Below are 26,961 nucleotides of genomic sequence, written 5' to 3'. Positions count from 1 at the left end.
GACAGGGAGTGTGTCTGAGCGTGAAACAAGAAATGGTACAACGCTAACTCAGATGTGAAGCTAAATAACGCCAACCTGCCATGTGAAAACTGAGTGATCAGATTTGAGGAGCTGCTCATAGGATGAATAATTTTGACCTTTATTGTGTGAAGCTACAAATTTTATTTCATAAGGTAGAAGTTATACAGTCAACCATGTTGAGCATTTTAAATTAATCTCTGACATTTTCACTTACTGGCAAGAAAAGAAGTACAAAGTTGGTGCCATGGACATTAACTGAGTAGGTACAAGTTGCTTAAAAAATACACCATAAGTACTAGAATCAATGACTGACAGTGTGTTGGATAGTATATGGATAATTTCTTGTATGCTATAGAACTGTAATTCTATTAACACAAATGCAGATCCCATTTCTGTTTATCTTTTTGGTTAAAATTATTACATATAGATGGGAACAAAAGAACACGATAGGGGTGATCATACCTTTTCTTGGCTCGCAGGCTATGACCTTGAAGAAATGAAAGTTTCTCTGACTCTCAAATACAAATGGAAATAATATTCTTCAAATACAAATGGAGAGAGTAAAATCATAAGGTGACCTTGAGCCATATGAAGGAAGTGTAGGGGAAAGATTTGAAAGCTATAAGGGAGTCTACCATTACCTAGTTGTCGTATCTGATTAGGCTACTAGCTACACACTCAGATCTTGATTTTTTAAGGATTATCTTAAAATACAAGCAAAGAAACAAAACAAAGGGAGAGAGACATGAGAATGATTCTGAGGCTCACTCACAGTGTGATGTGGGTAAGGCTCATAACTTCTCTTGTCTTCCCTTGAATACCAAGTCCCCCTTGGAAGGCCAGGAGTGCTGACCTGCTTCAGTTGATCTTCGGTCGGCAACAGAAGAAGTTCATTCTGCATTGTCCAATAACCTTCTCGTCCTCGGTACACATCCTCCTGCATGTTCCCCGGCCCAGCCAGCACCGCTCACAAGGAGCAAACTCACCTAGGCTGACAAAGAACAGCTGAGACATCTTTCCAGGGACTCCCCAGAGGTGGGGAGGAAGTCAAAAGCCATCAAAAAAAGGTGAGGGTTTGTATGACTTTAAAGAGTATTTCTAAAGAACCAGCCCTGATTTTTCAAAGAGCTCTGCTTTATTTGGGTTGGAGGGGGGCAAGAGTTAACGTTGAAGCAAGAGATAGGCACCATCTCTGTTTTCCATGCCTTGCATGGGTCAAAAGTACTGTAGAACCATAAAAATACATTCCTGATACTTCTGCGAAGATTACAGGTTGAAGGTGGGAAGGCCACCTTGTGGTTTAGAAAGGTCCTCAAAGGTCGAGGTAAAGTTAGATAAAGGTAGAGGTAAAATCAGTGCTGGTTTGAGTCTGGTAATGGTGGTGTGTCCTCAGTAAACTGCCTGGTCTTAACTTTCTCATTTGTCATATCAACATTCTAGAAATACTTGTCTACACTGTAAATTTCTCTAGTGGTCAAATGGAGTAGTTTATGTGAGAACATTATGCCAAACACTATGTCTTCCATTAGCTACTTTTGTTGTTGTTACTTTAAACAGAAGGTTTTTTATAGGACTGACCACAAAAAATTTTCCAGGGTAAATTTCATGGACCAGGTAGGTAGGGCCTTTGCCAGCCAAGAATCTGTTTGCTGATCTGGTTCTCCAGGGGCAACAATTGTGTTGTGACCCCTTATTCTCTTTCTGATTAACCACCCTCTTCTCAAGAGCCTCAGAACTACGTGGAAGCTTACAGGTTGGTCTCCTCCTGCAACCATTCACTGAGCTCCTTGACAGCCCATTTGCCCATCCCCAGTGACTATTTCAGCCCTTATGCTCCCTGTCTCACCATCTGCTCCTCCCTCTCACATCATTGCTCAGTAATGAGCCCAGAGTTGGTCCCTTCCTTGGATGCAGTCCATACCCCTGATGCTGGATCTCCTGAAGTTGCCCACCTAACTTCTGAACACTAACCCGGACATCTTTGTGTTCATGCTGATTGCTGTTTGCATTGTGCGGAAGCTTGCTGGGGCAGTGGGGGCAGCCGTGGCTGCCAGTTGCTTCTGTGAAGTCACCATTAGAGGTAGTCTTTGCTCTGGTAAGCCCAGGTCCTCATCACCTGCCTCTTGTGCTTGATGTCATGCACTCATCACATGTTGTGTTAAGAGTCATGATCCTGAAACAAAGTCCCTGATGACTTGTATTCCAACCTGCTTTGATGAGAGGTGAGGACAGATGCAAGATAACATTCTACTGAAGATGCCTTTCTGCTAGCAGCATTTTATACCAAACTGCCTGATAACATTTATAAAAAAGAACCAATGCTTACTACCCACCCATGCCCCATGACAGCCTAGCCCTACAATACAATTCAGTGGCTCTGAGGCATCTCTGCTCAATCAGCATATGCATCCTTGGTACCAAATAGGATATGGATTATGTTGTAATTCTAATCTGACCTACTCTTGGGCATGCCAGGGATTATCTCTAGATGCCCATTTGCTGCTGAATTAGAACATGCATTCTCACACCCATCACCCTGAGGACCCTCTCTGGATGCGTTTATATTCAGGGTTTCTATGCAATGGACAGGGTGATTCTTTGTGATGGAATCTGCTTTTTGCAGGCCGTGGACGGTCTGATAGTTCAGTGCTACAGTTTCGTTGAGAATTTTGTATGCCACCTCTGCTTAAAGGTATTGGTGGGGGACGCCTGGGTGGCTCAGTCATTGGGTGTCTGCCTTCGGCTTGGATCATGATCTCAGCGTGCTGGGATCGGGTCCCGCATTGGGCTCCCTGCTCAGTAGGGAGCCTGCCTCTCCCTCTACCCTCCCCCCTGCTTGTGTGCATTCTCTCTCTCTCTCTCAAATAAATAAACAAATAAAATCTTTATTAAAAAAAAGTATTGGTGGGCACTGTTCTACCTGAGTGAGACTCAGAGAATTAAAACTTTGTGACCCTGGCATCCTGAGTTGGAAGCCTAGCTTACCACTTACCATCATGTCACCTAGGCAAAATGATTGAACATCGCCTCTATGTCTCAGCTTCCCCATCTTCTATAAGGTGGCGGTTACAATAGTACCCACGTCATAGGGATGTTTGGAGATTAAATGACATAATTTACATAAGGTTAACAGACTGTCTGGCACATAGTCAGTGCTCAGTGACTAGTAATCACCTGAAGTTTTTGTGTTTTTTTTTTCTCGCTCGACAATTCTGTCTAAACACTTTTAAATTCTGTTTGCAATTACCCAGGGGTATTTCTTTCAGTTCTGTTTATAATATGCTTTCTTCCTGCAGGAGATGAGTGCACAAACAGAGATTGGGGGTTCTCCACTCTTCACAGCTCTTCTGTGATGGTGACGAGATTTCACTTTATTTGATCCTTCCGAGATTAGTACCATAGTTTGGAACACATTTTGCTGGGTTTGGGAGCAGAGCCTATAGGAGACAGATGAGGATGTTTTCTAAGTAGTCAGTGTTCATTGGCTGGTACAAGCGTATCCTCTAATCTTGCTTTTATGAACACCATGAGCTAATGACACTAGCCACCAGGTCCAAATCCCTATGGCCAAAATTCCATTGCAGTAACAGAGATTTCTCTGTGAGATGAAAATCCAAGTAAGAGAAGACAGAAACAGACATCTGGGATTTCAGGCAACTCTATTCTCACTATCATTTCCATCACTCCTTGTCACCGGAAGTCAGAGGGAGCTGACAGCCAGAGGACCTAAAAGTAGAAATTATGCACAAGGGATTCAACTTACCTCCTGGAAGTGGCTCAGAATACTCCAGTCCTGCCTGGCACTCTAAATTCAAAACAACACATTTTGGATATTAAAATCAGTGCAGGAAATAATGTTGTATAAAACAGTATTTCCAGCTCCACACATCTGCTGTCAAAGGACAGCATTTTACAGAGACCGTATCTTTGAGCTACTTCTGAAGATCAGCCCTCCCAGTAACTAGTAAGAAGTTTTAAAAAGGCAGGGGAGGGTAGTGGTTTGCTTAGAAAATGCCGCTGCAGAGTCAAGAAGATCCCATGAGATGCTCAGAGGGGAGCCGACCATTCCTCTCAATTTTATGATGGTCTATGGAAGAGCCTTAGGCTTTATGATCTGCGCCCTTCACCATCCCAGCCTTTTGCCATTACCTGATAGAAACTGAACCAAAATGAAAAAGGCAAAGACAAAAGAAGACATCTTTCTCCTTAGGGTCATCTCTGAGGGATGGCTCTTCAGGGCAGAGGTTTGGGGCCTCTCTGAGAAGACAGGAGGCTCACTTATATTTGCAAGTAATGGGGAATGCTCTTGGTCAGTGAAGTGAATCAATAAAGAAAGCACATTTATATGCTCCATTTCCCAGGATCAAGGACGGATATGATGGACAATAACCCTTGGTCTTCATAAAGACTTGTATTCTGGGAGCTCCAGACAGGGTAGTGCAAGGAACTCGAGGTCAGGGGCTGGAAAACCAGGGGCCACCTCAATCCTCCTGACCCAGCAAGTAGGAGCCTGCTACTCCCTTTCTCTCTCAGAATTTACTCTTCTCTTCCATTGAATAAGGAACCACTACAGTGGCTGAGACACAACGAGTTCTTCAGCCAGCCTCTCGGGATTGGGGTCAAGCTCTGGTGATTATGGGTATGTGTTTGGAACACAGGGAAGGCTTGGAAGGAGGCCTGGTGCCCTCTAAGAGCCCAAGAAGCAGGCTATGTTCCTTCCCAGGATCTCATTTGTACTACCTGTCAATGTCCCCAGTAGCAAGGGGATGGGTGTCATTTCGCCAAGTGAGCTTTGAATCCCTGATCCTGTAACAATGTCTCCTAGCAGCCGAAGGTATAATTACTATATCCTTTTCACTCATCAAGAACATGGGCATCAAAATCAACACTTATATCACCAAATAAGTTCTGTCCTATTGCTTGTGCTTACGGAAGGCTCTGTTCTTCACTTTGGGAAGGCAATAGGAACACTGAACCAGGCAGACTATAGTCAGGTCGGTTTAGCATGTACGTGACCCGGGCAGGTTGCTTACTTCGTTAAACCTGTTTCTAAGTCTTAATATGGGGATGTAATAAAGATACATCATAGGATATTTAAATGGACTCACTGAACTGAGCATCAAGGGGCTATCAGATCCCAGGCTTGGACTGAGTCCAGATGTACCTAGCAATGGGATGGAGGTGTCTCAGGGCTAACAGTGCCATGGTGTAGGCAGGGAATCTTGGCAGGAGGAGGCCTCTCCCCAGCCCCGAATTCAATACCAATTGCCTCCGGGCACAGACACTGAGATATCCTTGGAGAGCTGGTCACCATGGGTGACCATGGGTAGGAGTGGAAAACTCATGGAGGAAACACACCTGGCTTGACTCTCTCTTCAGTAAGGCATGGAGGTCCTGCAGCAGGTGCCTTGGGAGGGCAACCCAGCAGACGCTGGACCATACAGAGATATGCAGTGTCAATGAGCAGATCCCCGGGCACCAGTGAGGGTCTGTAAGTGTCCTATAAGTACCCTTGTGCCTGAGGAACTGTGATATTAAATAGCAAAGAAAAATATCTATGACAATAAAGAATATGTGGTGTGTATATATATATATATATATATATATATATATATATATATATATATATAGGAATACTATGCAGCCATCAAAAGAAATGATGTCTTGCCATTTGTGATGACATGGATAGAACTAGAGCGTATTATGCTTAGCAAAATAAGTCAATCAGAGAAAGATAACTATCATATGATCTCCCTGATATGAGGAAGTGGAGATGCAACATGGGTGGTTTGGTGGGTAGGAAAAGAATAAATGAAATAAGATGGTATTGGGAGGGAGACAAACCATAAGAGACTTAATCTTACAAAACAAACTGAGGATTGCTGTGGGGAGGAGGGTCGGAAGAGGGTGGTGGGGTTATGGACATTGGGGAGGGTATGTGCTGTGAGAAAGGTGGTGCTATGGTGAGTGCTGTGAAGTGAAGTGTGTAAACCTGGCAATTCACAGACCTGTACCCCTGAGGCTAATAATATATTATATGTTGACAAAAAATATATATAAAAGGAAAAAGAAAATCATAAGAGAAAAAAAATCTATGACAGAGAAACTAAGTGCTCTAAATGGCACCTTTTTCCTGTTTCCTGAACATGGCGTCTTGTATTTTTATGATGTGCTTGGGCCAGCATGTTATATAGCTGGTCCTGACCTGAAGTGAATGTCTAAATAAGAAGACTCTTGCAGTTCTCAAATTAAAGGGTTGGTCCTTGTCATAGGGATCTCAAGACCTCTTTGCTACATCAGTGGGCCAGTGAGGTGGTCCCTCTGTATAGTGGTCCCTATGGTGATCACTTCTATAGCTCAAAGCGCCCTGCTCCAAGCTCAAATTCTTCCATACCTGAGTGCTTCAAGTATGGTGCAACTAAACATTTGTTTAGCCATTTAAAGCCCGCCTGCTTTGTGTTCCCTCCCTCCAAAGTGCCCAACACCTGCTAACATAGACAAGACAAAGGCCATAGCATTAAGACTCCAAATTGTCAGTGCCCCCCTGAGAGCTGTGATCCCAAGACTCCCCACCTTGCTGCTGAGATGTATCATCTAGACATGTGAGCCTTTCTCTGGTGCCCCTCTCCTCTGGGAGTTCCCTTCCCCTTTCAGGGGATGCATCGTGCTGCCATCCCTGGCAGGGCGTTCCCCCATGCAACCCTGTCCAGGTGCCACCTGATGCCACCTCTCTTCCTTGAGCAGCCCCCACACCCTGGAACTCATCATACTCCAGACCTTAGAATTCACCCACTCCGAGATGTCTGTCCTCTCCACAGTGAGGTGTGAACAGGCTGGCTCTTAGCCCTTAGGAGAGGGCGTTGGCTCTTCGGAGTGCTCAGACAAGATTGCATATGCCATGGCTGAAAGCTGTCTCCTCCTGACATTCATGTGGAAACCTTATCCCTGCAGGGATGGGATTTGGAGGTGAGCCTTTGGAATGTGATTAGGTTAAGAGCCCTCATGAACGGGATTATTGCCTAATAAAAGGAATGCCAGAGAGCTCCCTGTCCCCATCCTCCAAGGGAGGACACAGTGAGAAGTCATCTGTAGCTCAGAAGAGGGTCCTCACCAGCACCTGGTCATGCTGGCGCTCAGTCTTATATCTCCAGCCTCCAGAACTATGAGAAATGAATATTTGTTGTTTATAAACCACTGCATCTGTGGTATTTTGTGATGGCAGCTCAAAGGGACTGAGACATCATCTGAGTTTAGAGGAGAAGCCATGTGAAATCCTACCACCACATGGAGTTCTCATCACCTTAGTAATGTTCGATTGTGTCAAAGGGTCCAACTAGGATTCCCTTAAGTTTGCAACCTTCACTTCCTGATGAAACAGACCAGCCTTAAGAAGCAGAGATAAATGACCTAATGGGGTAATAAAGAAGACCGATGAGGCTGTGGGTGTCACTTTAAGATGTTTGGAAGTTTGTCTTTTCTTATGGATTTAAATTATTTTAATTGAAAAAAATAAAATAATTTTAATTGTGGATTGGAAGGGAATAGAGAAAAGCTAAAAATGTGTCCCTTTCCTCAGAGTTATTTATGTATTCGATCATTTGCTGAGATCAGTGCGGCACAAGGCAGGACATGGACGGTTTGTCCAGATCTCACACAAAAACCGTGTTTTCAATAACACAACAAGCACCTGTTGCTTTTCTAGAGTTTACGATTATTTTAACAAATGCTTCTAAGGTATTTCAACTTTGAGTAGCAATAATAATGCGGAGTGATCATGAGGGAGGCTCGTCTCCCCAGTGTTGCATTAAAGAGAGGTATTCCACCAGAGGGAAGAATTAAAGTGGATAATTCAGGATGTTCTCTCCACCTACTTAGTTGATTTACTGCAGATTAGGAAAAAAAAAAAAGAGGTAATAAAATTAGTGGGAGTCTGTGACATTCAGAGTATATAGCTATTTGATATATATATATACACACACATATATAGTCATAATCAAATATCGCATAAGCTCAGAACTGTCTGGGGAGCTGTTTGAGGATAAAATAAGATAATGTGTGAAACACTAAGTGTGTAGCACTTATTTTTAAGATTTATTTATTTATCTGAGAGAGAATGAGGGAGAGAGAGATGAGGAGTAGAGGGAGAGGAAAGAGAAAGAATCATACGCAGGCTCCCCGCTGAGCGCAGGGCCTGACATGGGGCTGGAGCCCGGGACCCGGATCATGGCCTGAGCCAAAATTAAGAACCACTCAACCAACTCAACTAAAAAATAATAATAATAATAAAAACACAACCTTCAGTAGAACAACTTGCCAAATGTACACAGCTCCTGCATATCAGAGCTGGAATTCAGACCCCACTGACTGCGTTATGATGTTATAGACTTACTCTCCTTTTACATATGAATGAACCGAAGCTATGAAGGAGCATAGGCAGGACTAGAAACCCAAACTGCCAGGTAGCAGACCTTTGGTTCCCACTTGGTGCCTCTATCTATCTGTCCTTGGTCACCAATGCACCCTCTGCTCTGTTTTTGCTTCTTCCCCATTGTCCTTCTTGGGAACTTTCCAGAATCAGAAAAACAATGAGCCGCAGACTGCCACCCACTGAGATGTGTGGGCTCTCCTCAGGGGAGCATGGACAGGCCCTCGTTTCTGACATGCCTCGTCGATCAAGATGTTTTTTGGTTTAGAGAAACATATAAATGTGGGTGTTTTGCTGTTTTTAAAAATTTTATCATGGACACTGTGCTGATCTTTCAAGATCCTGCGAGTCATGAGGACGTTCCTCTTTGTCTTTGCTCTTCTCTTCCTTCTGGTCCCAGGTAAAATCAATGTCTTTGCAGGAAAGGTTATAGAGGTGGTGGCCGAGAGACAGGGTCTGCTCAGTGAGCACCTGGTGTGCTCAGCCCGGTGAACCTGCCGGGGGAACGTTTGCTACAGGAGGTGCTCTCCCCTAACGCCTTTTCTGTAAATCCCTTTCGTTTTTCATCATTGTCTAGGATGGGCTATCACAGGGTTGAAGAAAGAAAGATATGCCAGGAAAGATGCCCTTTGGTCCCCAGGGCCAAGCTCATTAACAAAAACAAAAACTGGGGGAAAAATATAAAAACAAGTATAGGCGTCAGTGGATCTTAAAAAAAACAACAAAAAAATTGTGGGGCACGTGGGTGGCTCAGTGGGTTAAAGCCTCTGCTTTCAGCTCAGGTCAGCTGGGAGCCTGCTTCCCCCCCTGCCTGCCTCTCTGCCTACTTGTGATCTCTGTCTGTCCAATAAGTAAATAAAACCTTTAAAAAAATAATTGTGAGAGAGATGGGACAGGTAAGGAAAAGAGCCAGAAAAAGGAGTACTGGACAAGGAAAGGGATGGAGGTCCGACACTGCGGTCGTGCCAGGCATGGCCCAGGTCAGACAGCACCCTGAAACTGTCACCCCTTCGCCACACTCCATGAGACTGGGTCCTGTGAAAACTGCCTCAGACCAAAGTGCAAGGACTTTTCCAATGCCAAGTCCGTTAAGGAAACTCTGTCCTATTTTTTTTTTTTTTTAAGTAGGCCAATGCTGGGCTTGAACTCAGGACCCTGAGATCCAGACCTGAGGTGAGATCAAGAGTCAATTGCTTGACTGACTGAACCACTAGGCACCCCAGCTCTGTCCTCCTTCTAATGTAGTGATGTTCAGAGCAACTCCTGCAGCCTGGAAGGCCCGTTTTACATATATTTTTCAGATACGGAAACTGGGACTCAGCTGGGCGAGGCCGCCTCATAGAGTCCTACAGATAAGCGGGAATGAAGTCAGGACCTGAGAGTCCGCATCAGGTCTCTCATCACACTCTTCTGCTCCTAGGAGCCATCAATGGCTCCCGTCAAATTAAAGTCCAAGACCAGACTCATCCCAGTTTCCAGAGAGCCGAAGAAAGGGCTTTTTTAGAACCTACAATGAGTCCAAGTTGGTGCCACATGCCACTGATGTCCCGTTAGGAGGCTCGGAATCCTCACACCTGCTGCCTATGTGGCTGGTCTTTTTTGCAATAAGACTGTGTGTGTAGATTCTGTGCCAGATATACAGGGATCCAAGACCTACAGTGATCTGTTCACTCCACTGGCCTCGAGGTACACATTGGACAGTGACCAAGACCCCCTTTTCAGACCAGTCAGACTTCTTATATACTTAGTCAACATAATATGGGAATATATAATATGAAATTATCTAATAAAATCAAATGGAGCTGACCTCTTACTGTGTCAAATGCACACACACAGAGTTCCCCTGACCTCTAGATGGGTGCCTGTGATGATCCATTGGAAGGCTTGTACACACAGGTGCTCCCTCCCTTCCTGGAGGCTTTCTGGTTTTGGACCAATGCTGTCAACTGGATGTAGTACAAGAGTGAGGTTCAGCAGCTCCAGCCTGGGATGACCTTACAACACTAGGAGGGCAGCTAGGGGCCCCTGCAGTGGGAGACACAGTTCCCTGAGCTTTGAAACATTGGAGTACGTGTACTTACGAATTCAGTGCTGATGCTGGAAATGATTAAGCACATGCTGGTACCGCTCCACCCGGTTTTAGTTTTACACATACAGGAATCAGCCACCTCTGTATGTTGGCCTCAGTTTCAATTTGTGGACATCTGACGCTGTCCTTACATATCATTATGCATGTATGTACGTACATACCTTAGGTTAAACTCTAAAGTATTATTTCTGATAAGATGCGCGTCTCTCTTTCACCTGAAGTGGGCTTGTCTTATGATTGCTGCTGCTAGAGAGCTACGGCCAGGGCTGGTATTCTGTGCAGGATAGACACGAGGAGTCTTGGAGAGCCGCTCCCAGCATCCGCCCTTGCCTGCTCTTGAATACATTTTGCAAAATGTGGAAAAGAAATTGGATGGAGCCATTCTAAGCAATCTTTCTCCTGCCACCCACAACAGTGAATGTTTCCATTTCTTTACATTTATCCTTGTTGACTCTGGTCTTGCACCATCTCCGCAGCCTCAGACCTGCCCTGCTCTCACCAGGGAGCACTTTGACAGTGAGCTGGGGAGTTACTCACCCTGGAGGGGTTTACAGGAACAAGGTGATCATGACCCCAATAGTTTCTGGTAAAAGAACAAAAGCTTCTGCTTCTCAAAGCCCCCATACAGCCTAACCCCAAATGCCAGAACACGGATCTGTTCTTCCTGGTCTTTAATCCACCTATGACAAAAAAACCCAGAAAAATCAAAGAGAAAATAGTTCCCTACTATCTCATCTACTGGCAATGGGAGACACTATGTCAGCTTGTAAAGAAGTCTTTACTAACTGGTTACTTGACCATACCTGGTAACTGGACATATCTGAGAAGAGAATTAATCCAGGTGGCCCTTTCCTTTATATAGCCAGGAATTCATTTTTTGATGAGAAATGCTTCAAGTTTCGTGGGAGATGTGTGAATTCTTGTCTGAAAAATGAAGAACTTGTCGCTCTCTGCCAGAAGTCTCTGAAATGCTGCCTGACACGCCAGCCATGCTTGAAGAGTAAAGATGATTGAACCTGAAGACTCTGGCTTTCCAGAGCCACAAAAATGACCTAGTTTTGTCTTCTCTTCAGTGAGGGGACATCTCAATAAAAATAAATGATCATCTTCTATCAACCTGTCAATTGTTTCACTTAGAACAGGGAACTGTGACTAGCTAACTTTGGTGGTGCCTGCCTACCGGCTTCTTTTCCTATAATTTTTTGGTAAAGGGATTTTCCCCAAACCATCTGATATTTCTTTTTAAAGGGGTCTGGTAAAAACTCTAAGTCAACAAACTTCTAGCTTTCCCTACGGTGTCAGCGCCAACCACTTGTTGAGATAAGTGGATGGTAGAGAAAGGGACATATATTTGTATGGGTATTTATATTAATGACAGGTAGATAGCAGATAGATTTACTTATTGAGGACTCTCATGTGTCATACACACACCTAAATTAATTAATTAATTAATTTAATTTAATTAATTAAATTAATGGTCTTGACCCCATGGCTTTAATTGGAGACAGTTAAATACTCCCTATAGATTCATCCCCTATCCGTAAGTCTGGAATCAAATTTACTGATGGGCAGAGGGGGACTGTAGGTAGCTATAGTAGTTCTGATGACCCGGGTCCTGGTCCCAGATTGACTGTCTATGATTTATCAAATTACTCCCTGACTCTAAGCATTCATATTACCTGCTTCAATTAAGAATTCCTGGTCATGTTCCCAAGGCCTAAGATCCAGCCCTGGTTCCCTGCTGGATCAGAAATCTTGCCTTATTTCCCTTTTGATTCTTCAAGGTCAATGTATTTAATCCTGTTGGAATCAACAATCTTTTTAAAAATTGTTTATTGTGTTATGTTAATCACCATAGAGTATGTTATTAGGTTTCAATGTAGTGTTCCAAGATTCATTGTTAACAATCCTTTTAAATGACCCTTTTCTGTTTTGAAGTATTTATAGAGTCATGTACAGGTGTAAAACTTCATATAGATACTTCTCTACCTTTTAATGCAGTTTTCCCAATAGCACAACCAGAGAATAATATGACCACCACATACTCACATGATACAAAGCAAATGCATCACCACAAAGACCCCCGCCATGTTGTCCATTCAGAGCCACACCCTCTTCCCTCCGGCCTCCACCTCCACCTTAAGTCCTGGTAGGGCTGATCTGTCTCCCTCTTTACAACTTGTCCCTTCAGGAATGGAATCCCTTCAAATAAATGGAATCATGCAGAGGTAGCTTCTGGGGACTGGCTTTTTTTACTCGCTGTAGTTCTCTGGAGATTCTGCAAGGTTGTGTATCTCAGGGCGTCTTCCTCTTTGTGGTTGTGGGGTGGCCACAGTATGGGGGTAGCACAATTTAACCATTCGCCTGTCGGAGGACAGCTGGCTCTTTCCCAGGTTGGTGCTATTACACGTAAAGTTGCTGTCAACATTTATGTCTTTTAGTTTTTAAAAAAACTTTATTTATTTATTAGAGAGAGAGCGAGAGAGCAAATAAGGAACGAGCACAGGGAGAGGCAGAGGCAGAGGCAGAAGCAGACTCTCTGCTCAGTCAGAGCCTAAGGCACATGTTTAACTCACTGAGCCACCCAGGTGCCCCAACATTAACGTCTGTAGGTTCTTCTTCCTTTCTCTGAGATACGTTCCTGACATGCACTGCCCGGTCCTATGGTTGCGAGTTTCGTTTTTAGGAGAGAACTCCAACGGGCTTCTTGAGCAGCTGCACTCTTTCAAGCTCCCACCAGGAATGTAAGCGCAGCCTGGCTTGTTCTCACTGTGGCCGACATCCGCTGCACAGAATTGTCACTTATTATTTTTTTTTTTAATTTTTGCCATTCAGGTAAGTGTGTATCAACAGCTTGTGTGTGATTTTAATGTGAATTTCTCTAAAATCTAATGATGTCTCCCACCGTATACTGTGCTAGGTTTTGTACCTGTAGCAGCTGAAACCAAATTCCCAAACCTCTGCAAAGCCCCCAACCCGGTGCAGCCTGGACCCCCCTTCCCCAGAGTTCTCTTGAGACCCCGCCCTGAACCTGAACCTGGCACCTGCTGAGTGCAGGAGGCACCCGTCTGTAGAACCATCTCAAACACAGCTCTCGGCAGGGGGGCTCTTTGGATCCCCGTCTGGGCTCCCTCCACCAGGACCATGTGTCCAGCATCTCCTGGTCTTGCTGTGAAATGCTGCCTGCTGGACTGGTGAGGAGGCTGTAGCTCTGACGGCTACTGTGAGCTGCAGAGATCACTCCCCTGGACTGTGAGTCGCTAAACTCATATCTCCCACTTACTGCTCTAGGCCAGGGGCCAAGAGGGCAGGGGTGTATCTCTTCTCCTCCATTCCATTCTGCTCTCCCTGCTCGCCTAGCGTCTGCTTCATTCTCACTCACTCTGTCTAACCATGCACTCAACAGGCATTGGTTATTCAGCGCAGGTCGGGCCCTGGGTCCTGGGTGAGCCTGTACTGGTGAGTGGAACCGAACACTATCTGCGACCTGAGGAGCTTAGAATTCAGTCGGGAAGACCAAGTTATTAAAAACGTATGAAACTCCAACTTGGGAAAAATGTGAGGAAAGAACAACAACAACAAAATTGTGTAGTGTGGACAACAGTTCCCGATGCTTCCAGGGAGGGATTCCCCGGCCTCGTGACCCTGAGGTCCCCTGACAGGTCATTCCTGGACAGAGGAGAGGAGTGTCTTAGGGCAAGTGAAGGCATCCAGAGCCAAGCACTGGGCCCTGCAGGGAGGCCCTGCCTCCTGGGTGGGCTGAGGCCCGGGGTCCTGCCCCAGGTAGAAGGGGCCCCGGGGTCAGGGCACGGCAGCTTTGTAGCCCATGGTAAGGGGTTGACTTGGATTCAACCAAAAAGTATTAACAAACTGTTGAAGGGATTTTGAGAGGTGGTGTGATGAACGCCAACTAACTTTTTTTGGGTTTTTGCTTTGTTATGTTTTGTTTTATCTTGTTTTGTTTTAGTTGTGCTGGAAGAGAATCAGATGGTGGAGTCCACCAGTGAAGAACACAGAGGGAGGGGGTGGTTGGGAAAACCACCCGCGGGGGCCTGTTTCCCCACGTCCCCTCTCCCCTAGGCATTCTCTATCTCTGTTTCAGCCACTCTCCCTCAAAACCACTGCTAAAGTCCTGCCTCCCCGTCCTCGGGGCACAATTAATCACACTGACTTGTTCTGTTATTTAGTGAGAAGTGAGTTTGACATATACAAGATCTGCGGTTACGGGACGGCCCGCTGCCGGAGCAGGTGTAAAGCCGAGGAATTCCAAATCGGAGCGTGCCCCAGTGCCCATCCATGCTGTTTGAAAAAGCGAACCCTCTGAGTCTGTGGCGCCCTGAAGCCCAGTGCTGCCTGGTCCCCAGAGCCGCTGATGGAGGGACCTGGAAGCCTTCCCATCCCGAGGCCTCACAGCTAGAATCCGCCCAGCGGCAGCCACTAGCCCGATTACCGAGACTTCGCTGAGCGCCGTGGCTCAGTGCAGAGCCCATGTAGGAGCCCCGAGAGGACGTTCTGTGGTGGGGAGAAGAGAGGACAGCCATGTGGGTTACGTGAGAGTCTCGACACCTTCACAGCCGGACCAAAAATACGTCTCACCGGCCACAAGCCTAAGGGAACATCTTTTTATGTTTTTGGCCTGAATGGTATCAATTAATCTTAACAGCATTAGTTTTCTGATCAGAAATTTTGCTCTGCAGTCATATATATCTTTTGTTCATCAAAATAGGGCAATAAATCAATATTGAGTGCATTTCCTTTGGCATACGCTGTAATTCAAAGCACAGATTTCTTCGGAGCAAAACAAAAGAGATGCCATGCGACGACCCACGTGGCTGTCCGTAGAGGGTCACCTCCCGCAGACGGAGCGCAGATCAGCTCGGTGCAGACTCAGGTCCTGAGATCTGGTGAAGAAAGCGGAGTCATAAAGCCTTGGACCTGCTGTTCCTGCCCAAACTTTCTTTCGGGGTGACCCAATGATTTATGGGGAAAAGCTTCTCTCTCTATAAAAGTAGCCCAGCTAATAAATGACAAAAAATGATAACGTAAGGAGAATATCACTATTTTCTAAACCCTCAGACATAATGATCGAGCCCATGAGCGTCAACAGCCCCACTCAAACAGACAAGGACAACCCCCTGAGGTCACGGCCTGCCTCCAGGTGGACGGACACAAAGTCACCCGGGAGCTGTTACGCTGTGGCCTTTTTACCCAAACGGTAAACTGGACCTTCACATAACTGTCACCCAGCCTCAACGTATGGCTAATCTCATTTCACTTCTTGATGAACTCCCCTTCCCGTATTATTTCCGAGAAGATTCAACATGCCTTGTCGCCTCTCTGAAAATACTTTGGAATATATAATTCAGAGCAAATAACTCTTAAAAAGTATGCACACACACACACACACATATTTGTGTATATATAAAACCACAGTGCTAGGACCATACTTAGAAAAAAAATCAAAACAAATCCCTTACTATAATCAAATAGTCGATCAGTGTTCAAATGATCCTGGTTGTTTCATAAATGTTTTTTTCAAAACTGGTTTCTCAGACTCAGGATCCCAGAAGTCCACCCATGCGCCGTGTTTGATGGCCGGCCTCCGAGGCCTCTTCTGTGGGTGGCATCCTATACCTGCCGTCTCCCCTGTAAACTATTGCATTGAAAATCCAGTGCAGATGTGAGCCTTTGATTTCAGCCGTGACCAGGGGAGGGGGGAGCCTGGGAAACAGCCCCCCGAGGAGGCAGCAGCCCAGATACCAGAATACTGAACATGTTTTAGGACAACCTAACTTCGATTTCAAGTTGTCCTATGTTGGTGTCGCCCTTTGGGATTCTCACATTGTGTATTTTACAAGGTGCTTCCATGTGCCTAATCTGTTTTGATCCCCACAACATGCTTGTGAGACAAGAGGCGTCACCCTGACCTTTTTTAGGTGTGGAAACAAAGGTGCAGAGAGGCGAGTGCCTTTCCCAGTAGGTCAGGATACTAGGCAGGACCAGGCATCTTCCCCACACCTCCGGTTCAAATCTGAGACAGCCAGCCATGGTGAGCTCGAATCCCAGCCCCTCGAATCCCAGCCCCTCCTAAGTATTGGGATCAAGGTAGATGGTTTCTACCTTGATCCCAATACTTAGAAATAAATACAAGCACAATCATGAGCACAGCTTTGGGGCTGGAATATGAAAGTAACATGGCTTACAGGTGAAGGTATAAGAACATCTTTCTTTGAAGTTAGGCTCTCAGCAACTTCCCACGCCCTGCTTGACCGTGTCATTTCTTCCAGCCTCCAGCTGTCAGCCTCTGGAGGCTTCTGTGATTAGCAACCCTTATCAGGGACCCACCGTCCCCCACCTCTACCAGGATCCCAAAGGCCCTCTTTGAACTGAAGATTTCTGAAAGCCTAAAAATCAAGAATGCAAATGATCTTATGCTAGCACCTCTGTGCTCCACAATATTGAATTTTCCTCCGGACCTAGAGGAGAGGCTGCAGCACGATGACCCCGGGACCCTGGGCACACATTAGTAGCTCCAAACCTCTACTTCACCGTTGCTTCCCAGATGCCCAAGGCCCTGCTGGGGCCACTGCTGCCTTCTTCGTCTGTTTCCAGCTCCCTCCAGGTAGAATATAATTATTTTCACTTACACAAGTGATCTTAGACATTTTCTTTGGACCAAAATGTGCCTACAAATGAGACACATGTGACAAGGGCCACCTTTTCCAAACACCACTGAGGCCATATTGAATTTTGGGTGGTTATAACACTCTTGAACCAAAGCCCACATTTCTCTGGTTGCGTCCAAGACAGACTGCCTGGGGTATGTGTGCCCGAGATAATGCAGCGACATAAAGCTCATCCCTGCTAAGAAGAAGAAGATGAGGGGCTCCTGGGTGGCTCAAGGTCTGCCTTCGGCTCAGGTCCTGATCCTGGGGTCCTGGGATCCGTGGCAGGTTTCCTGCTCACCAGGGAATCTGCTTCTCCTTCTCCCTGTGCCTGCCACTCTGCATACTTGTGCGTTCTCGCTCTCTGTCAAATAAATAAATAAAATCTTTAAAAAGAAAAAGAAGAAGACGGGGAAGTGGAGAGAAGAGAAGAAGAAGAGCCTTTTGCTCGTTTCGTACCAAAAGAGAAGACTCGGCCTCAATAATAGATATTTTTTAGGCATAACTGAATTGGACCCGATGGCAGCAATACCCGGGCGTCCGAGGAAAAGACAAGAAAGGAAAGGAGGGAGAAACATGAAGCAGAGTCAGATGAATTAAGTTCACAAGAGATGAAAGAGAAGTGGGGGGCGGGAGGGGTGGCGCCGAGAAACGGGGGAGAGACGGGTCGGGCAGAGAGAGCAGAAAGGAAACCTGGAGTGACTTGGAAACTCCGGGAAGTGACAGTTGTGCGAGCCAGGTCATCCCTGACGTGTCCGATGTCTTCCTGCATGATATTTTACCCCAAAATAAATGCGTCCAGAAGACAGGACTGAAGCCTTATAGGGGACAAACGTGTTATCACAGCAGCGGGGGGTCGGACAGCTGTGGAGGGAATTGGTGCTTTTTTGGACGTCGGCCCCTCTTTCTCTCTTTCCTCTTCCTACTCCTCTTCTCTGGCTCAGACATTTCTTACTCACCAAACCCACCCAGGGCTTTCAGTCACGAGATTTACGTCCTGGGGAAGGTGGCTCAGATGTTTGTTCCGCTAGCTAGTAGTGGGAGAATAATGCGTCCACGTGGGTCCTCTGTGACCCAGAGATTATTCCGGAATGCCTCTCTCGCCCTGCGGCAGGCCCCCTCCCTGCAGCGTGGGGCTATAAAGGGAGCCCAGCTCTCTGCCCACCAGCACCTTCCCAGTGGGCAGTCTCCTCGGTGACATGAAGCCATTTTTCTCTGCGTTCGTCAGCCTTCTCCTTGTGGCCCTGATGTTTCCAGGTAAACCAGAAACGTGACCCGGTCCTGGAGCCAGGGTGTCTCCACAATGGCCCATGTCCAGGCTGGGCATCTGGGCTGGGCAGTGAGGTACTAAGCCCCATGAGTGCATTTCCTGGCAGGGTTTTGGGGCAGGGGTCTCTGGGCTGGGTGTGTAAGGGACACTTTGAATATGCTAATGGCCCTGGCTCCCCAGGAGACAGGTCCCAACCCTGACTACACTTTCTTATCCTGTTAATATTCACCCACTCCTTGTAAAGAGGGACAGCCCGTATCACAAAGGACTTTGGATGTCAGGGAGTCTCAGCTTCCAGGAAGCACTCAGGCTCCACTGCCCACCCTTCTTGGTCAGCACTCACCTCCCTCTGTCTCTCCCTCTCTCCCTTTTTCCTCTCTCACACACACACACACACACACACTCAACACACAAATAACACTTGCCCTCCTTCCAACCCACCCCACGCCATTCTCCAGTTCCTCTTTTTCTTTACAGCTGCATGGAGGTATAATTATTACAGAAGAAATGGTCGTATTTAATGTGCACAGTTTGACGAGTTTGGACGTTTGCAAACAACCATGGTCCCGTCGCCACAGCCAAGGGCATAGGCACATGCAACACCTCCCAACGTTTCCTCGTGTCGCTTTGTGGTGGTGTTCTGTGTGGGGGTGGTAGGAACACTTAGCAAAAGAACGAGCCTCTTCCCAAACCGTGACGTGCACGACGCCGCACTGTTACGGGTAGACACCGTGCTTGAGAGCACGTCTCTAGAATGCAGCGTGTTGCAGCTCCGAGACTTTATACCCACTGAGCAGCCACCTCTGTAACCTCCGCTCCGCCTCCACGTTCACTCGCCCCCTGCAGGGATGCCCCCCAGCCTCAGGGGTCTGCTCAAGAGAGAGCTCTAACAATACCCTGCTGTGTATTTACTGTGAGACAGGACGGTCCAGAGCCGGAAGTGTTCACCACCCAGACGCCGAGGGCCTGAGAGCACTGAGAGAATCCGGGGAAGAGTCTCCTGGACAAGAGAAAATCGGGTCTCCCTTGCCACACCACCAAGAAAAACGCGATCTCTTACCACGCACTCCCCCTTTTCCGGGTAAGTGGCGGGGGGGGGGGGGGGGAAGTGTGACCAGTGCCTCCACTCTGGAAGTGTTTAGTGAAAACAGATGGGGGAGGTGTCTGGACAGGTGGGGGAGGGCTGAGCAGCGGTTGCGTTAAGGATGGGCTGTGTCTATGAAGACAGCAGGGAGACGGCTGGAGCTGCCCGCCTGTCAGAAGGGTCACGGGGGCTGACATCCCCCGCCGACAGACAGCTGAGGGTCCTGTGAGACCCAGGAGTGTGAGGGACAAAGAGGCAGAAGTATTGAAGGACTTCTGCAACCCCTGACTTCAAGCCCGCCCCGGAGAGAGAGAGGAGATGATACCGGGCAAGACGGCCTCCTCCTGCCATGTTGGAGTCCCGCTCCTTGGGCCTCCAAGAATTTGCTGAATACTTGCTATGTGTTGGGTGAGCAATGGGCGCCCTGGAATGCCCCAGAGAAAGGTGCAGAAGATGGGCCACAGGGATGGCAAAGCCAAGGAGACCTCAGCCGCGTCTCAGGTTAGTCCGGAACACCCATGTGGAGCCAGCTGCCGGTCCGTAAGAACCTAGGGGAGACAGTCATTTCCAAGACGTTTTCTTAATCCCAAACTCATTCCTGACCTTGAAACAGGGAACAAGAGGCTGGACGCTCAGTGGGCAAGAGCAGGGAACACACACGAGGGCGTTGGCAAAGGGAAGCTCGTACTTCAGATCCCGCCATGTTATCCCTCCCATGTCCTCTCCTCACTCCGATCCCTTTGGAGGTGGCCCTCGGCTCCCAGGGACTCGCTACTCTGCTTCTCCTCCCAAGGAAAGGGAAAAAGAAAACACCGTGATCACAACAGTATAAACAATACAGGGCATGTGTCAATTATTCTAACAGCAAATCTATGAGACGGCATTATCCTTCCCATTTGATTCACGAGGGAGCTGAGATTTAAAATTAGTCCTTCGATTCAGGACACAAACTGAGGGTTACAGAAAGGGGGTGGGGAGGACGGGGTCACCGGGCGATGGGCATGAAGGAGGGCACGTGATGTGATGAGCACTGGGTGTTGTACGCAAGTAATGAATCATTGAACACTACATCTGAAACTAATGATGTACTATCTGTTCGCTAATTGAACATGGTGATTTAAAAATAAATACAATATAATAAAGTACAATAACTTGTCCGAGATTGTGCAACTGGTGAATGCTAGTCAAGAGTGGAGCCTTCAAGAACGTAAGTCAAACTTCCAGTGTTATCCTCCGATAAATGTCCCAGTGTACTTCTCTTTTTAAAAAAGATTTTATTTATTTATTTATTTGACAGAGATCACAAGTAGGCAGAGAGGCAGGCAGACAGAGAGGAGGAAGCAGGTTCCCTACTGAGCAGAGAGCCCGATGTGGGGCTCGATCCCAGGACCCTGAGATCATGACCTGAGCTGAAGGCAGAGGCTTAACCCACTGAGCCACCCAGGCACTCCCCAGTGTACTTCTTTTAAAAACATAGCCATTTCCCTCTTCTCTCCAATACCCTGTAATCATTTCCTGCCTCAGTTTCTCAGGGTGCATCCCTCACTCCTGAATTTTTACTTGCCTTCCCACTTGTGAGGCTGGGTGTGCAGCCTCCTTGTGTGTCCTCAAGCCCAGTGCCACACCCAGAATGCAATACTGACCCCCTCCACCTCATTCCCCAACTCAGAGAAGAAGCAATTAAAGAGAGAGAATGTCCTACAAAATGACTATTTCTGCAAAACAAATTTTTTTTAAAGATTTAATTAATGTGTTTGACAGACAGAGATCACAAGTAGGCAGAGAGGCAGGCAGAGAGATGGGGGGGGCGGGGGAAGCAGGCACTCTGCTGAGCAGAGAGCCCGATGCGGGGCTCGATCCCAGGACCCTGGAATCATGACCTGAGCCGAAGGCAGAGGCTTTGACCCACTGAACCACTCAGGCGCCCTGCAATACAATTTTCTTAAACATTTTTATTTTTCTACTGGTTTTCTACTTCCTACTTGATTTGAGTGTACTGGAAAAGTATTTATTATGAAGAGAATTCTCTCTCTTAATTGTTCCTTCTCCTGAATTGAGGAAAAAGTCTAATTACCTCCTCTACTGGCAAAATACTTTGATCTGTGTTTAGAAACACAGTATCCCAAAAGAATACATCCTAAAATACTTAGCCAGCTGTAAAAGACTATGTCAATCTGGCATCAAGCTGTGCTATCCACATTTCTCACCATTACCTGTCATTGCTGCGGCTTACCTGGAGAACTTACTGTGTGTCTCCTGCTATATGGGGCTACAGAGGAGTTCGTCTTCTCTGTCTCCCAAACCTACAGGTGGGAGTTGCTCTGGTGAGCTCCATGACCTGCGGTGCAGAGAGGAGATGGGTCCTTCTTTGCTTGGTATAGGGTCTCAGTTATGCTAGATGAATAAATTCTTGAAATCCATCTACAAATGCGTACCTATGGTTGACACTTTGGGTTGTGTATTCAAAAATATGTTGAGAAGTTAGATCTTGTGTTAAGTGCTCTTACCACAAGGAAAACAAAAATAAAACAATAGAAACAAAGGGACATAAGGAAATTTTGTAGGTGATAAATAAGTTTACTACCCTGACGGTGGTGATGGTATCATGGGGCTATGAGATTGTCCAAACTCATCACGCTATTCTCAGTCAATCTGTGCAGGCTTTGTATATCTATGTGTATATATAGGGAAGGATGACTACTAGCTAAAAATGAAGTGGTAAGAAAATAATTTTAATTAATCAGTAGATTCATCGATCTAGGCAGATTTGCGATGCACACCCGTGAAACAGATTAGGGCAGGAAGAGGATACCATTTCTTCACATTTAATCCGGCTGAAGGTCACATCTCAGGTCGGTGATGGAGATTACGATGACCAAAGCAGCCTCAGCTTGAGTCTATCAGAAGGCTTCCCCAGCCGTGGTCCTTCCGTGTTTTATCAACTGTCTTCATAATATATAGTTTAAGATAAGAATTCTTGATTAATAATCTCAGTGCTTGAATTGTGGAGTGAGGTACCAATGTCACACTGCTCAGATAAACTGACACATCTTTGAGGCATCAAATAACCTTCCAGGTGCTCCCTTAGAATGAGGGGAAAAAAGAAATTTTTTGACTCTTTACAATATGCCCTCAGCTCCCTGTCATCTCCCTTACAGGGATGGCTCAGCCCCAGCCCTCCTGGGAGGACCATCCCACTCACGCCAGTGTTAGGTAGTGCTGTATCATCCCCTCACAGAGCCCGGATGGGTCCCCTTACACAGCATCCCAAATTGGCTTATGAGGAACTTTAATATTTTAGCACATCTATTACTGTTTATTTTCCCAACTGCCTCAGAATTGGCAGCTGGTTTTTGGGGGGGAGAATAAAGGTGACTTTTAAGCCAGAGTCAAAGATCTGATTTTTCTGCTATCAGGATGGCCGCAGGGAAATGTGAATGCTCACTTATAACCTCCTCCACCATATCCCTTTGGGCTAAAATAACCTGCATCCGATTCTTGAGATGGTCTCAAGACGCTAATGTTGGATATTTCTTTATACAGAACCTGAACCGGATTTCAAAGTTGTCGACTGCAAGAAAAGTGAAGGCTATTGTCAAGAATTTTGTAACTATATGGAAACACAAGTTGGCTACTGCTTTACAAAGAAATATGCCTGCTGTTTGCATCAGAACTGAGGTTGTCGACACAGAAGCCAAATCTTGGTCCACCTGCCTAATCTCTAGGGGCCATAGCACTGACCCAAGACACAGGTGTCTTTGGAGAAGAGGCTGAGCATGAATTTGCGGGGTGCTATCATTTGATCAGGACAGTCTAGACATTTTGTAGTAGCAAAACAACAGAAAACCAGCTCTGTCTGGCCATAGAGAAAATGACTTAGCCTGAGACAGATTAAAGCTTCAAAAATCACTCAGCCTTTAATGTAATAAACTTTCACGGAAAACATTCAAGTATCTCCTTCTGTGTTTGAAAAATATTTTTGAGTACCTATTTCCTTCCCTAGGCACTGAGAAATGTAACAAATTAAAAACATAAATATGTAGTCGGGGGCGGGGGACGAACACCCAGGGAAATAAAAACAATAAAATGCCACACGTTTTATAACGCACCTATATCCAAGGCAGTAAGTGGAACAGAGAAATACAAGAGATGTAAGAAAGGATTCCTGAGGAAATGTGAGCAGGGTTTTGGAGGATGAATAGGAGTGTGTGCATTGAAAGAAAGAGATGAGATTTGTAGGCAAAGGATACGATTTGCAGAAAAGCACGGAGGAGACGTGAAAGAATGGGTTTTCCGAGCAAATGGTGAGTTCCGTGTCCCTGCAAAAGTGGGAGATTAACTCCAAGTGTCCAATGAGGAGGATGTAGGAAAATGGTGTGAAGTTGCGAAGAAAACACATATTGTACTAAAGGGTTCAGGCTGCTAAGCAAAAGGAGCTTATCAGGTACTCCAGGGGAGTGACATCGTCATATTTTAATGTAAAATGTTCCTTCTAATGACAGGACTAGGGATGGATTGGAAATGGGTGAGATCAGAGGCAGAAACACAGGTAAGAGCCAACAGTAATGGGGCAAGTCCAGGGACAGCCATTGGGTGACTAAGGTGGAGATCATGGCTAATAGGGGAGAAGCACTGGGGTGGGGGGACAGCAAAGACGAGGAGGTCACAGTTTTGGTGATGAAGAAGAAGGAAGGACATGGGGCAGAAAAGAACTGTGTTAACTGATGCAACACACACGTGGCGAGGACAAGCGGAAGGGACCAGATTGGTTCTGGACACATTGCACTGGAAGGGCTGGGGTATTCACGATGTCCAATGGGGACTTGAAGGGACTGACAAGGATTCCAGGAAAGATGGGGAGACAAGAAATCAGAGTGGAAAACTTGCAACCTCTAGTGTCCAGGCAGCTTTCAGGGCCACAGAGGGACCACGCTGAGCGATGCTAATGGTTCGGGGAGGCACAGAACAAGGGGAGCCACTGCGGGACACCGTAGGGTTCTGCGAAGGCATGTGAAGAGCATGAAGCAGCATCCACCCAGGAGATGAGCAGGGGAGGGGTGGTGGAATGGAGGGAGGGTAGTCCAGGAAGGGAAGGCTTCTGTGGTGAGGGTCGAGGAGGGGATAAGGCAGAAGCAGAAAACTCGTTTGAAGGGCTCTTGCAGCAATCCAGGTGAGAGAGGAGAGTGGCCGGGCCATAGAGGTGATAAGTCGTCACATTCTGCATAAGGTGAGGTAGGAGCCAACGCCAGATTTGGGGTATGAAAGCAAGAGGGGAGGCAGGGGCGACAGCTGCTCCTAGCAGAAAGCCCCAGCTCCATAGCATGGCCTCCTAAGTCCAGTGTACTCCGGTGATCCCTCTCCTCTGACGCTGAGTCCTGGGCACGGTGGCTTTTCATTTCTCAAGTGCCACATGATCTCCCCCGTCACCCTTTGAATCCTCCTGCACGGCCATGGTCCCTTCATCTGATCTACTGAACTTCCGAGGGAGGTTAAAGCACTAGACTCTGGAATAGCCCCCCAAGACCGGGTAGACCCCACCATTGCCCTCGCTGTCCTTATCAGGACCACAGGGAGGTAATGGCAGGACTGTCACGTGTCTAATGCCCAGACGGTGAACGGCTTACCATAAGCAGAGAGAGCCCAACAGACCCTTCACTGCCATGCTGCCATGTTCGGCACGTCTTATACGTCATACCTGCTCGAAATAGTTGTGAGTGAGTGTAAGAATGAAGACGGAGAGTCACTGGGGCAGAGGGCACTCCGGGAGAGGTCTCAGGCCCTGTCCTGTCCTGCAGTCTTCACGGGAGTCTGCTGTGTCTCACAGTCCTCGTGAGTGGTCCTGGCTTGGCTCATCTGACAAGGAACTGTTTTCCATCCAGAGAAGTTAGATGCCATATTTACACATCATACCACTTCCAAGTCTCCGCGCCAGGCTTTGTCTTCGTGTTTCTAATCAGGTTCTGGGGAGGATTGCAGTAGGGATGCATTTTCCGTGACTAGAATGGAAATCCTGCAGGACTGCAGGAACTGTCCTGAGGATGGTAGGAGCAAATACCCCAGACAGAGTCACTCTTAGTAATAAGGGCCAACTAGGTAGGCCTTCCTTCCACCATCTACCCAAGAGCTAATAATCCTATGAAATTTCTGATTTTACTCAGATCTTGAAGGACAAAGAAGATATCCAGCAACATTTATTTTTCTAAAAGTAACCCACCAACAAAAGTCAATCAGGATAAGCAGGCCCCAGGCCCTCCTGTGATTTTCAATATTGTAGGCTGGAAGACGACAGGAGACAGGCCTCCACATACAAGAACACTTGTGGGAAACAGAAATGAGGATAGAGAATACTTGACTCCTCGTCAGTAAGACAGCAGCCCTGAAGGAGGTGGGCGCTGGGGGTCGGGACCATGGTGGCTCTGCCGAGTGAGAGGACCCGTAGAGCAGGGTGCCCACCCTCCTGCAACTGTGGGAAGAGGGGCTCACTGGGCTCTTGTTGGAGTGGAGCTTCTTCACAGGACAGAACAGGAAATGGAGCCCCAGACAGTGAGACTGCCCTCTGGTCTGCCCCTTTTCTCAAAAGAGGGATCATCCAATGGTCCGTCCTAACCAGCCAGCTTCCCAAACCTCCTGAGCCATGAGAACTAAGACAGGGGAGGCGTCATAGAGCAAGACGGGGTGGGCTGACATCATCCATTTCCTTCCCTGCTTCATGTGTCTGTTTCAGAATCTCCCTTCTATTAACCAAACTCGATCACGTCTCACTTCATTACACGTATTCCAAGGACCAAAGAACAATTTAGGGAAACTCTGCTCAGCAGTCACCAGGAAAATGGCATGTTAACTGTAACTTTCACTTTTGACTTAAAACAACATCAATGAGGGGCCCTGGGTGGCTTAATCAATGAAGGCTCCAACTCTTGATTTTGGCTCAGGTCATGATCCTGGGGTTTCAGGATCGAGTCCAGCATGGGGCTCCCCATTCAGGAGGGACTATGCTTCTTTCCCTTTACCCTACCTATTCAAGTTCACACGTGCCCTTTCCCTCTCTCTGCAATAAATAAACTTTTTTTTTAAAAAAATGACATCTATGAGATCCCTATACAAAAGTGTATGTCATTTCATCTTTTGATTTTACTGGGTGTATAATATTCCATTGTATAATATTCCATTGTACGGAGGCACCATACATACTAGACTCTTTGTTCTGACATTACACACAACAATGTTACAAGCATCTCAGCCCAGTTGTCTTTAAGAGATTGTGTTCCGTACTGAGAACTGGCAGGGTTAGTTTGGAGAGTGTTTGTGTTTAAAATCTTCGTATGTACAAATAGCCCTTTAAGGAATGAATATCCATTCATATTCCCATTAGCAATGTATTAAAATACCTGTTTTTCCACACTCTTT

General features: G+C 46.6%; 2 protein-coding genes across 2 annotated transcripts; one reads left to right on the top strand and one right to left on the bottom strand.

Annotated features, from left to right (window-relative positions):
* Positions 1-879: 879 nt before the first annotated feature.
* On the bottom strand, positions 880-4,237 carry LOC132006584 (beta-defensin 105A-like). Its single transcript, XM_059384470.1, has 3 exons — positions 4,171-4,237; positions 3,785-3,826; positions 880-1,007 (listed from the first exon to the last, which is right to left on the bottom strand). Exons 1-3 carry the CDS (start codon positions 4,235-4,237, stop codon positions 880-882), a joined length of 237 nt encoding a protein of 78 aa, XP_059240453.1.
* Positions 4,238-8,797: 4,560 nt separating this feature from the next.
* LOC132006499 (beta-defensin 15-like) lies at positions 8,798-11,549 on the top strand. Its single transcript, XM_059384331.1, has 2 exons — positions 8,798-8,846; positions 11,398-11,549. Exons 1-2 carry the CDS (start codon positions 8,798-8,800, stop codon positions 11,547-11,549), a joined length of 201 nt encoding a protein of 66 aa, XP_059240314.1.
* The last annotated feature ends 15,412 nt before the right edge of the window (positions 11,550-26,961 follow it).

Source organism: Mustela nigripes, chromosome 18, assembly GCF_022355385.1.
Source record: "Mustela nigripes isolate SB6536 chromosome 18, MUSNIG.SB6536, whole genome shotgun sequence".
In the NCBI taxonomy this organism is placed as follows: Eukaryota; Metazoa; Chordata; class Mammalia; order Carnivora; family Mustelidae; genus Mustela; species Mustela nigripes.
This window is presented reverse-complemented; position numbering and strand designations above follow the sequence as displayed.

Coding starts and splice junctions, on each gene's coding strand:
- LOC132006584 (XM_059384470.1), bottom strand. CDS start 4,237: ATGACCCTAAGGAGAAAGATGTCTTCTTTTGTCTTTGCCTTTTTCATT. Junction 3,827..4,170: donor TTTGGTTCAGTTTCTATCAG/GTAATGGCAAAA, acceptor TTTTGAATTTAG/AGTGCCAGGCAGGACTGGAG. Junction 1,008..3,784: donor TTCTGAGCCACTTCCAGGAG/GTAAGTTGAATC, acceptor TTGTCAGCCTAG/GTGAGTTTGCTCCTTGTGAG.
- LOC132006499 (XM_059384331.1), top strand. CDS start 8,798: ATGAGGACGTTCCTCTTTGTCTTTGCTCTTCTCTTCCTTCTGGTCCCA. Junction 8,847..11,397: donor TCTCTTCCTTCTGGTCCCAG/GTAAAATCAATG, acceptor TCCTTTATATAG/CCAGGAATTCATTTTTTGAT.